This window comes from Carassius carassius, chromosome 24 (genome assembly GCF_963082965.1).
Source record: "Carassius carassius chromosome 24, fCarCar2.1, whole genome shotgun sequence".
NCBI classification, from domain to species: Eukaryota; Metazoa; Chordata; class Actinopteri; order Cypriniformes; family Cyprinidae; genus Carassius; species Carassius carassius.
The window spans coordinates 17730788-17743014 of NC_081778.1; the positions used below are offsets into that span (position 1 = coordinate 17730788).

The 12227-nt window shown below is 35.9% G+C and overlaps 2 protein-coding genes across 2 annotated transcripts in view; one reads left to right on the top strand and one right to left on the bottom strand.

The window, feature by feature from the left end:
• Positions 1-12227, bottom strand: part of LOC132103640 (protein BTG3-like) — a 232998-nt gene that overhangs the window by 147311 nt on the left and 73460 nt on the right. The window lies entirely within an intron of this gene.
• On the top strand, positions 2653-4049 carry LOC132103638 (chemerin-like receptor 1). Its single transcript, XM_059508728.1, has one exon. The coding sequence runs from the start codon at positions 2663-2665 to the stop codon at positions 3770-3772; it is 1110 nt and encodes a 369-aa protein (XP_059364711.1). The 5' UTR covers positions 2653-2662; the 3' UTR covers positions 3773-4049.

The window sequence follows — 12227 nt, forward strand, 5'->3', positions numbered from 1 at the left end:
ACATAAAATGTAAACATAATAGAGCAGAAAAAGCAAGGATTCCTGTTGGTTTGCATCATATTATTTTATTACTCGCACTTTCAGCTTCATTTAAAGGCAGCTTTATACAAACTATATACAATACAGCGTTTTACGTTGGAATAAGCCTCGCCCTTTCACGCAGGGCAACATCACTGCTTATTTGATTTGCGCAGTAGCTATATTTTCAGCTGTCTGGGCTGACTTAAAAAAACAACAACTCAAACATCCCCTCAACTTGCCGTATTACGGAGCCCGGGAAGTCACCTGTGTAAGTAAAAATAATTTTTTAAAAATCCGTGACGACGGTTTTGGCAATCCGTGCGCCCTAAACCGTACTCACGAATTCTTAAACTGTTCCCTCGGTTAACAAATCGTGCCCACGGATTAATAAACCGTACCCACGAGTTTCTAACCCACGCTCTCAGATTTGTAAACAGTGCCTGCAGTTTCTGAAATCTGTACCCACGAATTCATAAACCGTGCCCACGCTTTCGCAATCCGTTCCCACGGGTTTGTAAAATGTACTCACGGATTTGTGGCTCACTCATTTTAGAAGATCATTTGAGAGCTACTTTTTAAAAATGAAAGTGGCCGAGAGCTACTCATGCAATAATTAAATCTCTTAAATAATGTCTCATAACTCTCATATTAACAACTATGCTAACTGTTTTAGACCTAAAAGAGTTATTGTAGGCCTATATATGTCCCCCTTAATTGACATAGGCTATATATATCAAAATATTATACTGTAAAAACACATAATTATTGTTGATTTTATAGTGCATCATAACTAGAGATAAAATGGTATGAAAATGTAATTTCATGATTATAGTGACCAAAATGAGCATGGTTATCACATAATCCTGTTCAAAAAGTACTAATACTACACAATAAAATCAATTCACCAAGTTTTATGTAGAAAACCAAATAACAAATAAACTTACCATCAATATGCACTGTTTGTTTAAATGAACATTAAAATAGTAACATTAAAAATGATGGCCAAATTTGAAAGGAGTGTCTTGCAACATGTTATCTAACATGTACACGTTCAAATAAAGTTTTGACAAAAAAGTTTTTATAAAAAGATAAACCTCGCATATTTCAGCCTTTAACTCATTTTTATAGAAAGAATGATTCAAAAAAAGACAAAATACTGACATTTACAATGCACATTATTAGCTTATCTTTTATTATTAATAGTAAAATTCGGTTCCCGTGGCGTCTGTCGTTGCTATGCACCATGCGCTCTCCACAACGACAGAGAAGTTTTAATAGCTAATGGATTTCCACCACCGAAAAACGCTTTGCTGTAGCTCTGCTAGAAGATTTATTTAGAAAAAACACCCGTAGTTTGGGTGCACCCCCATCCTTCATGTTGACTTGTTGTGCCTGGAAAAAAATGAGCGCGTCGCTTCAATTATTTGAAATAATGAACTTGAGCGTGCAAAAGACGCGATATTGAACGGCCCTCGAGCTACCTCCAATCAGGTCACGAGCTACTCTCGCGAGCGACGTGTTGGAGACCACTTTAGACATTATGTCTGAAAATCAATATCCTAGGGAGAAAATGAATGGGATTTTCCTGTTCTGTTGGGGGCCCCCTTGGAGGGCGGGGCCCGTTTCAATTGAAACGGGTGAAACATAGGTAAGGCCGCCTCTGACTGTGAGTGTTAATGCATTTAAGAAAAATAGCATTTAAATGATAATTTTGCCACAGTTTTTGCTTGAACATGTTATACATATCTAATAATTTCTGTAATACATTTTCATTTTAATTTTGCAACTTATAAAGCATTAAAATTAGTTTTCATTTTACATATTAAAACTGGTGTATGAAATGGCAAATGAAAATTATGTAATTTCATTTTCATTTTGCACCAAACGTTGCACAAATGTATTGGAAAATGAAAATGTAAATACAGAAATGCATTGCCATTTTACATATTGCATTGTCATTTTGCATATTACATTCCAAATTGAATATCGCTACCCATTTGCTTCCATAGAAACATGGCATAGGTTTCATACATGACTTCTGTAGAGGACACCAGGACAAATGGCATATTAAGTTACACATTTTAGGGAAGCCCAACAATATTCATAGGAAATATGTAATACTCTTATGAAAATGTTGACAAGTTATTACTCCCAGTATAAAACTTGTTTTTTCATTTGCGCCAAGAACACATTAATATGCAAATTAGATGCAATGTATAGATACATGGTATAGAATGGGAATACCAAATTATGGACATTATACAGACATATTGCATAAAATAAAAAAGTATCATTCTGTTATATCTTTCATAAAATAGTTGAGAAACATCTCTGTACAAAGTTGTGTTAAAAATAGCCTGAAACCTAAAAACTGATTGGTGAATTAAAAAAGCATTGTTTTGCCTATACATGCCTTTTCATATTTATTCATTTTTTGAATAACTTAGTCCTTGCGTCCTCTACAAAGGACATAGAATAAAATATCAAAAATGTTTTTATCAAAAAAAGTTTTTTTTCCCCTCTCCCCTTTTGTTTGTTCTGCTTAAAAAAATTATGGTTCTCAGTCTAGGTATATCTTTACTGCTTAAATTTGACTACTATAATACCATATTTGTTCTTTCAACGTAGGTCTGAAGATTCAATGATGGATCCATACAATTTTACAAACAGTCCTCTCAATAACAACTCCGAGAATGAAGATTACTATGAAGATTATTATGATACAGATCTCAGGAAATCTCTTAACATCATGTCAATCATTGTATACAGTCTGGATTTTGTACTTGGAGTGGTGGGTAATGGCATTGTCATTTGGGTTACTGGATTCAAAATGAAAAAGACGGTCAACACGGTCTGGTTTCTGAACCTTGCTGTAGCAGACTTCCTCTTCACAGCCTTTCTTCCACTCAGTGTGGCTTACACGGCTATGGGCTTCCACTGGCCTTTTGGCCAGTTCATGTGCAAATTCAACAGCACACTTAGTTTAATCAACATGTTTGCCAGTGTGTACATCCTGGTTGTGATCAGTGTTGACCGCTGTGTGTCTGTGGTGCGTCCTATCTGGGCACAGAACCATCGGAATTTGAGCCGAGCTTCTGTGGTGAGCTTCGGAGTTTGGTTATTTGCCCTGGTGCTGAGCTCACCCTCCTTTGTCTTCAGGGACACTGCACTCCACAGCAACAAAATCATCTGCTACAACAACTTTGCATTCTCTGATGACTATGAAACACCAGAGGTGGTGAAGCTCCGTAATCTACGGCATCGTGCCATGATCATTACCCGTTTCATCATAGGCTTTATGGTGCCTTTTGTGATAATCATCTCCTGCTATGCAGTCATCGTCCATCGTCTCCAAAGAAACCGTTCCATGTCTGGCCGAACTGGACGCACCTTAAAGATCATTGCTGCTGTGGTCATCGCCTTCTTCATCTGTTGGGCTCCTTACCATATCCTGGTGCTCATTGAGATGGTAAACCACATGGAAATGAAATACAGCTCCACCCTGCAATATGTCACCACTGTTGGAATTCCCATTGCAACCAGTTTGGCTTTCCTAAACAGCTGCCTGAACCCATTGTTGTATGTTTTCATGGGACAAAACTTTAAAGACAAGGTGCGCAAGTCAATCCTGAAGGTTTTGGAAACTGCTTTCACAGAGGAAGCTTCACGCACAAATACCTGCACAAATTCAATGCTCACTATTCCAAACAAAGAGAAAGGGAGCAAGTCTTTTTCTGATGCAGAAGTATAACAGTATAACATAAATGAAGCACTATTTCTAAAGAAGGACTTTACAGAGTGACTCATTTGGATTTTAATGCCAACATAAATAAAAGTGAGACATTAACCTGAAGAACTGGAACAAAATAAATTTAGTTTGTTTGAAGCTTTACATTAAAACTCCTTCTCTCTATGGGAAATTCTTATGTAATGCAGAATTTTTATATATATGTGTGTGTGTAAGAGAGAGAGATTTAATGATATACCCATAAAGTATTTGACAAATAAAACTTGCTATTGTAAGCATATATGAGAATGATTTTTTTACATGCATTGTGCATGTGATGCAAGTAACTTTTTTTATTATGTCTTTACTGTATAACTACTGTCTGCATATACATTTTTATAAAGTAGATTTTATTTCATATAAAATAGTCATAACTTTGTTGATGAAATTTTAAGCAAAAAACTGAAGCTAAATAAACTTATTAAGCTCTTACTCTGGTCTCATTGTCTCAATTTAGGTGTAATCAAAACCTGAACACTAATACAAGAGAATATTTAGGTTTTTTTTTTACATATTATTTTTCAAATATAAAATTACATGAATCATTTTAGATATTTAATATAATTGGTTTAATGCATTTTGCTTCTATTCAACTAAATTATACTAAGTGTCTAAAGAGGACAGTTCACTGAATTATTCAAAGAACCTATGGGTCTCTTACAAGACTGTTGTAAGAAAAGTTTTAAAACCAAAAAAGGCCTTTTAATACACTTTACAGAAATTTAAATCTTATATGTATTTTTTTTTTAAATAAAAAAAATATAGAGTTTTAAATCTAGTTGTGTAAAGTGTACAGTTGTGGCCAAAGGTTTTGAGAATTACATAAATATTGGAATTTGGAAAGGTTGCTGCTTAAGTTTTTATAATAGCAATTTGCATATACTCCAGAATGCTATGAAGAGTGATCAGATGAATTGCATAGTCCTTCTTTGCCATGAAAATTAACTTAAAGGCAGGGTAGGTAAAAAAAAAATGTATAAAAAACTTTTTTTCCAAATTTGTTTAAACTTTATCTATATATCAATACATAATTAAAATGTAAGTACTCTGAAAAAGAAAGTATAAAAATCGAGTGTCTGTAGACCTCTCAGGACTATTTTAAAGACAGCTCATTATTTCCATTCACTCCACCCCCTCCCTTCTGGGCTCCTATAGATTATTTATCGTCTCTACTACGGCTCGCTAAGTAATGTTATGTTAGCTAATGACACATGCTTCATGAAAAAATAAACAAAAAAATATGTATGATCAAAATACAAAAAGAAAGATTTACCTGTCCAGCAGAAATAAATCCATAAAGGAGTCACTTCAGCCCCTTGAGTTTCCTCAGTTCTCGCCATCGCTGGAAAGCCACGCCGATATTAACTCGCGTTTTATTTCTTTGTTTATCCAAAGACTTTTTGTTCAATGCCTTTTCTTGTACTGTTACTGTCTTCCTTTTTTTGCCTGATTTGCCTTCACTAACTACATAGGCCGGTACTGTGAATTTTGCTTGCTGTTTCTCTGCCATTATTTTCGTATTCCTAGGTAGGTCATGTGTGGCAAAAGGGTGGTTGCCATGGTTGCGAGAGAGTGACAGTCGCCTAAGCCAATCCTATGTTTCGTCCCGAAATGGAAATAATGAGCTGTGTTTAATACAGATTAAACGGTCTAGAGTCACTCGATTTTTATACTCTTTTTATCAGAGTACTTACATTTTAATTATGCATTGATATATATAGAAAGTTTAAACAAATTTGGAAGAAAGTTGTTTATAAATTTATTACCTATCCTGCCTTTAATCCCAAAAAAACCTTTCCACTGCATTTCATTGCTGTCATTAAAGGACCTGCTGAGATCATTTCAGTAATCGTCTTGTTAACTCAGGTGAGAATGTTGACGAGCACAAGGCTGGAGATCATTATGTCAGGCTGATTGGGTTAGAATGGCAGACTTGACATGTTAAAAGGAGGGTGATGCTTGAAATCATTGTTCTTCCATTGTTAACCATGGTGACCTGCAAAGAAACGCGTGCAGACATCATTGTGTTGCATAAAATTGGCTTCACAGGCAAGGATATTGTGGCTACTAAGATTGCACCTAAATCAACAATTTATAGGACCATCAAGAACTTCAAGGAAAGAGGTTCAATTCTTGTAAAGAAGGCTTCAGGGCGTCCAAGAAAGTCCAGCAAGTGCCAGGATCGTCTCCTAAAAAGGACTCAGCTGCGGGATCGGAGTGCCACCAGTGCAGAGCTTGCTCAGGAATGGCAGCAGGCAGGTGTGAGCGCATCTGCACGCACAGTGAGGCAAAGACTTTTGGAAGATGGCCTGGTGTCAAGAAGGGCAGCAAAGAAGCCACTTCTCTCCAAAAAAAACATCAGGGACAGATTGATCTTCTGCAGAAAGTATAGTGAATGGACTGCTGAGGACTGGGGCAAAGTCATATTCTCCAATGAAGCCCCTTTCCGATTGTTTGGGGCATCTGGAAAAAGGCTCGTCCGGAGAAGAAAAGGTGAGCGCTACCATCAGTCCTGTGTCATGCCAACAGTAAAGCATCCTGACACCATTCATGTGCGGGGTTGCTTCTCATTCAAGGGAGTGGGCTCACTCACAATTCTGCCCGAAAACACAGCCATGAATAAAGAATGGTACCAAAACACCCTCCAACAGCAACTTCTTCCAACAATCCAACAACAGTTTGGTGAAAAACAATGCATTTTCCAGCACGATGGAGCACCGTGCCATAAGGCAAAAGTGATAACTAAGTGGCTCGGGGACCAGAATGTTGAAATTTTGGGTCCATGGCCTGGAAAATCCCCAGATCTTAATCCCATTGAGAACTTGTGGTCAATCCTCAAGAGGCAGGTGGACAAACAAAAACCCACTAATTCTGACAAACTCCAAGAAGTGATTATGAAAGAATGGGTTACTATCAGTCAGGATTTGGCCCAGAAGTTGATTGATAGCATTCCCAGTCGAATTGCAGAGGTCCTGAAAAAGAAGGGCCAACACTGCAAATACTGACTCTTTGCATAAATGTCATGTAATTGTCGATAAAAGCCTTTGAAACGTATGAAGTGCTTGTAATTCTATTTCAGTACATCACAGAAACAACTGAAACAAAGATCTAAAAGCAGTTTAGCAGCAAACTTTTTGAAAACTAATATTTATGTAATTCTCAAAACTTTTGGCCACGACTGTAGTAAAAAAAATGCATTAAGAATGCTAAATGCAACAATGCTTTTTGTTAAAGAAAATTAGAAATTGCTGTTTCAGTAAGTCATGTATATTTAATCATACTTAAACAGTTGATAACATGATAAATGTAAGTTAGTTTTATTTTAAATATTAACCCTCTCATAACCGATTCATGAAAGATGGTTGTCCATTCAATTTCTGTTTTTGAAATGGGTAACAGATTCTGACTGTATTGCTATATGGAGGAACAAAAAAAGAAAGGCCAGCCTTGAGATTGTGAGAACCAATGAGATTTGCACCATCTACAACATTCGTTTGCGTTTGTAAACACATAGTAATGTAATCCATTAATCCAGCAACTGAATAAAATGTCATATTGTTTGTGATAAAAAAAAATCATAGGATATTTTCTGAGTCTGTTTATAGTGTACCGTAATGTTTTTATTGTCTCCACCTGTAGCCCATTGATTTAATATTTTTGTATGCCCAAAACTAAATTGTCCCTTAGGATTAAATTGCAAGGCTTATTTTGCTGAACTATACAGACACAGAGAACTGGGCAAGGACATTTGGCCAATAACACAGGTGACCCAAAGGAGTAGTGTTATGACTCTGTGATGACTTGAATTACACCATAACACCATTATTACTGCATTGACAATACCAGCTAAACAGACCCTCAATATCCTGTATCCTGATACTGTTGCTTTGATGAAGTTAGGATATTATCTCATTGCTAAAAGCTATGTGTGTACTGTAACTACATGTCCAGCAGATGACAGTAATCCACCTACCAGGGTTCTTTTTGTTTTTTTATTTGTTTGTTTTTCAGTTTAACTCTAAGTTGACACAACTTGCAGGTTCTGAATTTGTTCATTCAGCTCAATATTTTAAATGTTCACTGTCTGAACTAGTAAGTTGTCAAAACTAGAGTATTGTCCCCCTCATTCTGGAAATTACAATACTTGTTGCAGTTGGCCTGATAGCCATGCTCATGTAACTTATGACTTTGTTTTATTTTGCCTCTTAATTGCTTGTTTTTATTAAATATTTTAACAGAATATATTACTACAGTTGAAGTAATGTATAATGTACAATAGTACTCTATATTGATTAAATTCTTATAATTGACCAATCTGTAAGGCCCACCTCCCTTAGTTAGGGGAGAGTGGGGTGATTTGTGCCTGGGGGGGAAGTAGTTCCACCCCTTGTTTCTGGAAAACCATTGAAGAAATTGGTCATGTGACCACATAATTTTAAAAAGCCATCCATTTTACTCATCCTCCAAAGAAGAGAGACACATGGCATGAGAGGTAATCACATTTTAGCTCAAAAAACTGTTTTTTACCTTTCAAAGTAAAATTTCTATGTTCAAGGTTTTTTGATTGTAGCGTCTGAACAATTCTAGAAAAGTTTAGTGATTTACCAAGCTACACAATGAGTCTATACAGTTAGCATGATGTTAGCTCTTAACTGCTGGATCATGCTAGTTTTTCAAACTTGTGGGTATGGGGTGATTTGTGCCAAAGGGCCTGGGTTAAGTTGTGCCAGTGGCACAACTCACCCCCACTTATGATTATTTTCAACACATTATTAATTTGTAATTGTACATTGCACTCTTGCATTTTAGCAGTTAAACTATGTGGCTTCTTAATTTTAGACGAAAACCCATTATGCCACGCACTTATAAGACCGACAGGGCATCAACTGCTCTTGTGGAGGTGGACAGAGCAGTGAAAGAGATGCAACAGGGAAAAACCATACGTCAGGTGGCAAGGGAGATGAATATCTGCAGGACGACCTTGAAAAGATTCAAGGGAGAAGAAAAAGGGTTGCCATGATTTTGCCAAGTAAGACATGTTCCTGGGCCAACATCTTCTGATGATCCTGGATCAACATTATTGTCCAAAAATATAGACTTAACCCAATCCCTACCCCTAAACCTAACCCTACCCATAATTTAGTCTTAAAATCAGAGGGAAATGATAGCTGATTAACAATGGTGTAGAAGCTCCTAATCCTGATTGTAAGCCTAAAACTGATATTTCCTGAAAAGTTATATCTCACTTCTGATTGGTTGATTGTAATGTTGTTCCAGGATCAACAAGGATGTTGATCCAGGAACATGTTGTACTTGGTGAAATGATGCTCGCCAAGAAAAAGATAGGAGAAGTAACAAAGAAAGGGTATAAGAGAACATCTCTAAAGTGATGGACAGGTAATCATCAATCATAGGATAACATATTCTATAACACACACACACATTTAAAGAAAATAATGAAGGGGTTATCCCTGAAGGTGCTCAAGAAACTACCCACCCAACGTATTCTCCAAAAAGGCACAACTTACCCCGTACCAGGACCAAGCTATATTTCTGAAACAATTTATTTCAGATCCAAAGTTATTGTTCTCAGGGATGCACCATATCCTGAAATATATGTACATTCTAAAGTGAAAGAGAACTGTCATGGCTTCACTTTGAGTAAAAACTGGCACAACTCACCCCACTTTCCCCTACAGTTGCTCACTGTTTTACAGTGACAGCTGTCATTGAAAACCTTCTTCCGATGTGTTTCTGATCAATTTAGGACACAGATGGACCTTTAAGTGGGACTTAAATATGCCATGGATTGATTTATAAAATACATTAAAATAAATATTTAAAAATACAGATCAATATGCAATCTGGAAAATTATGTTACAGTCGCCACGATTGCAATGACAACATCCCGAATCAACACAGTTCATACTGAAGAGTAAGATTACATTAATTTACATTTAACCAGATTAATATGGAGGGGTACTCTCATATAGGCCTTGTTTTCGACTTTCACTGCACGGTACATAACGTGAGAACAGTTCACTATTTAGGTTTGCATGTTGGACTGACCAACTTTAATACCAACATACCTTGTTACCGTTACCTTGTAAACGTGCCATAATGGAATTATAAAGTCTAAAATGATCGTAAAGAGTTGGGAGAAAATCGGATACGTTTCAGACCCGAGTCACGTGCATCAGGTTCTAACGAGACATCTGATTTTAAAGTGAAACCTGCTGAAGTCTGTTACTGATGTACAGTAAATCAAAGAACAAAAGTAAAAGAGAAATCCTTGGACTGTTCTAGTCGCTGATTAACTTTTCTAGCTTGAATAAAAATTACTCTGTATAGTTTATGTAAAGATTGTTATAAAATCCCTTAAATTAAAAGTTGTTATATATTTCAGAGCCTATTAAATATGAAAAATAATGGCTTTCAATTATAATGCAATGTTAAATGGCTATAATTCATAGGTAAAACTGAGGGGAAATGCACCAGCAGGACAAATTAAAAACATTGTTAAGTCATAGTAATAACTGCCTGTTTGTGCAAAAAAAAAAAAAAAAAAAGTTTCATGGCCGGTAAATTTTATCATGTCACTGGCCATTGGCAGGTGTGGCAAAAATTAAGTTTTAGGCCCTGGTTACAAGTAAGATTAACTATATTTTTCGGAACACAGTTCACCAAAACGAACTGAATCGTTTTAAACGGTTCGTGTCTCCAATACACATTAATCCACAAATGACTTAAACTGTTAACTTTTTAATGTGGCTGACACTCCCTCTGAGTTAAAACAAACCAATATCCCGGAGTAATTCATTTACTCAAACAGTACACTGACTGAACTGCTGTGAAGAAAGAACTGAAGATGAACACCGAGCCAGATAACGAATGAAACATTGAGTCGTTCACGGATTTCACAAGTTCATTTGTGGATTAATGCGTATTGGAGATGCAAAAAGATAAAAAAAAGATCTGGTTACGTCGAATGATTCGTTTGTTTTGAACTCTCTCACAACAGACACTGAAGAGAAGACAATGCTGAATAAAGTCGTAGTTTTTGCTATTTTTGGACAAAAAATTATTTTCGATGCTTCAAAATATTCTAACTGACCCTCTGATGTCACATGGACTACTTTGATGATGTTTCTGGACATGGACAGTATACCGTACACACAGTTTCAATGGAGGGACTGAGAGCTCTCGGACTTAATCTAAAATATCTTATACTGTGTTCCGAAGATAAACTGAGGTCTCACTGGTTTGGAATGACATGAGGGTGAGTCATTAATTACATAATTTTGATTATTGGGTGAACTAACCCTTTAACAACATTTTAAGGCAGCCAGGTTACAGATTATTCTAAGTTGAATCAGCTTGTTTGTTTTTACAGTGAAAAAGAATCTGTGTAAATATTTATGTCTTAACTAGCTCATTTCAAATGGTTCTGATGTATTTAAAATCAATTAAATATTTCATGTAATCTCAAAAAATGTTAAGTCGTAAATCTGCATTATTATAAAAATTATTTTCTTCCAGCTGTTTTGCAAATAATTTTATATGAACCCTTATGAAAATTAATTGTTTTATTATAGTAGTTTATTAAGTGTACTTGGCAGTGGAACACAGTTCACCAAAACGAACTGAATCGTTTTAAACGGTCCGTGTCTCCAATACACATTAATCCACAAATGACTTAAACTGTTAACTTTTTAATGTGGCTGACACTCCCTCTGAGTTAAAACAAACCAATATCCCGGAGTAATTCATTTACTCAAACAGTACACTGACTGAACTGCTGTGAAGAAAGAACTGAAGATGAACACCGAGCCAGATAACGAATGAAACATTGAGTCGTTCACGGATTTCACAAGTTCATTTGTGGATTAATGCGTATTGGAGATGCAAAAAGATAAAAAAAAAGATCTGGTTACGTCGAATGATTCGTTTGTTTTGAACTCTCTCACAACAGACACTGAAGAGAAGACAATGCTGAATAAAGTCGTAGTTTTTGCTATTTTTGGACAAAAAACTTTGATGATGTTTCTGGACATGGACAGTATACCGTACACACAGTTTCAATGGAGGGACTGAGAGCTCTCGGACTTAATCTAAAATATCTTATACTGTGTTCCGAAGATAAACTGAGGTCTCACTGGTTTGGAATGACATGAGGGTGAGTCATTAATTACATAATTTTGATTATTGGGTGAACTAACCCTTTAACAACATTTTAAGGCAGCCAGGTTACAGATTATTCTAAGTTGAATCAGCTTGTTTGTTTTTACAGTGAAAAAGAATCTGTGTAAATATTTATGTCTTAACTAGCTCATTTCAAATGGTTCTGATGTATTTAAAATCAATTAAATATTTCATGTAATCTCAAAAAATGTTAAGTCGTAAATCTGCATTATTATAA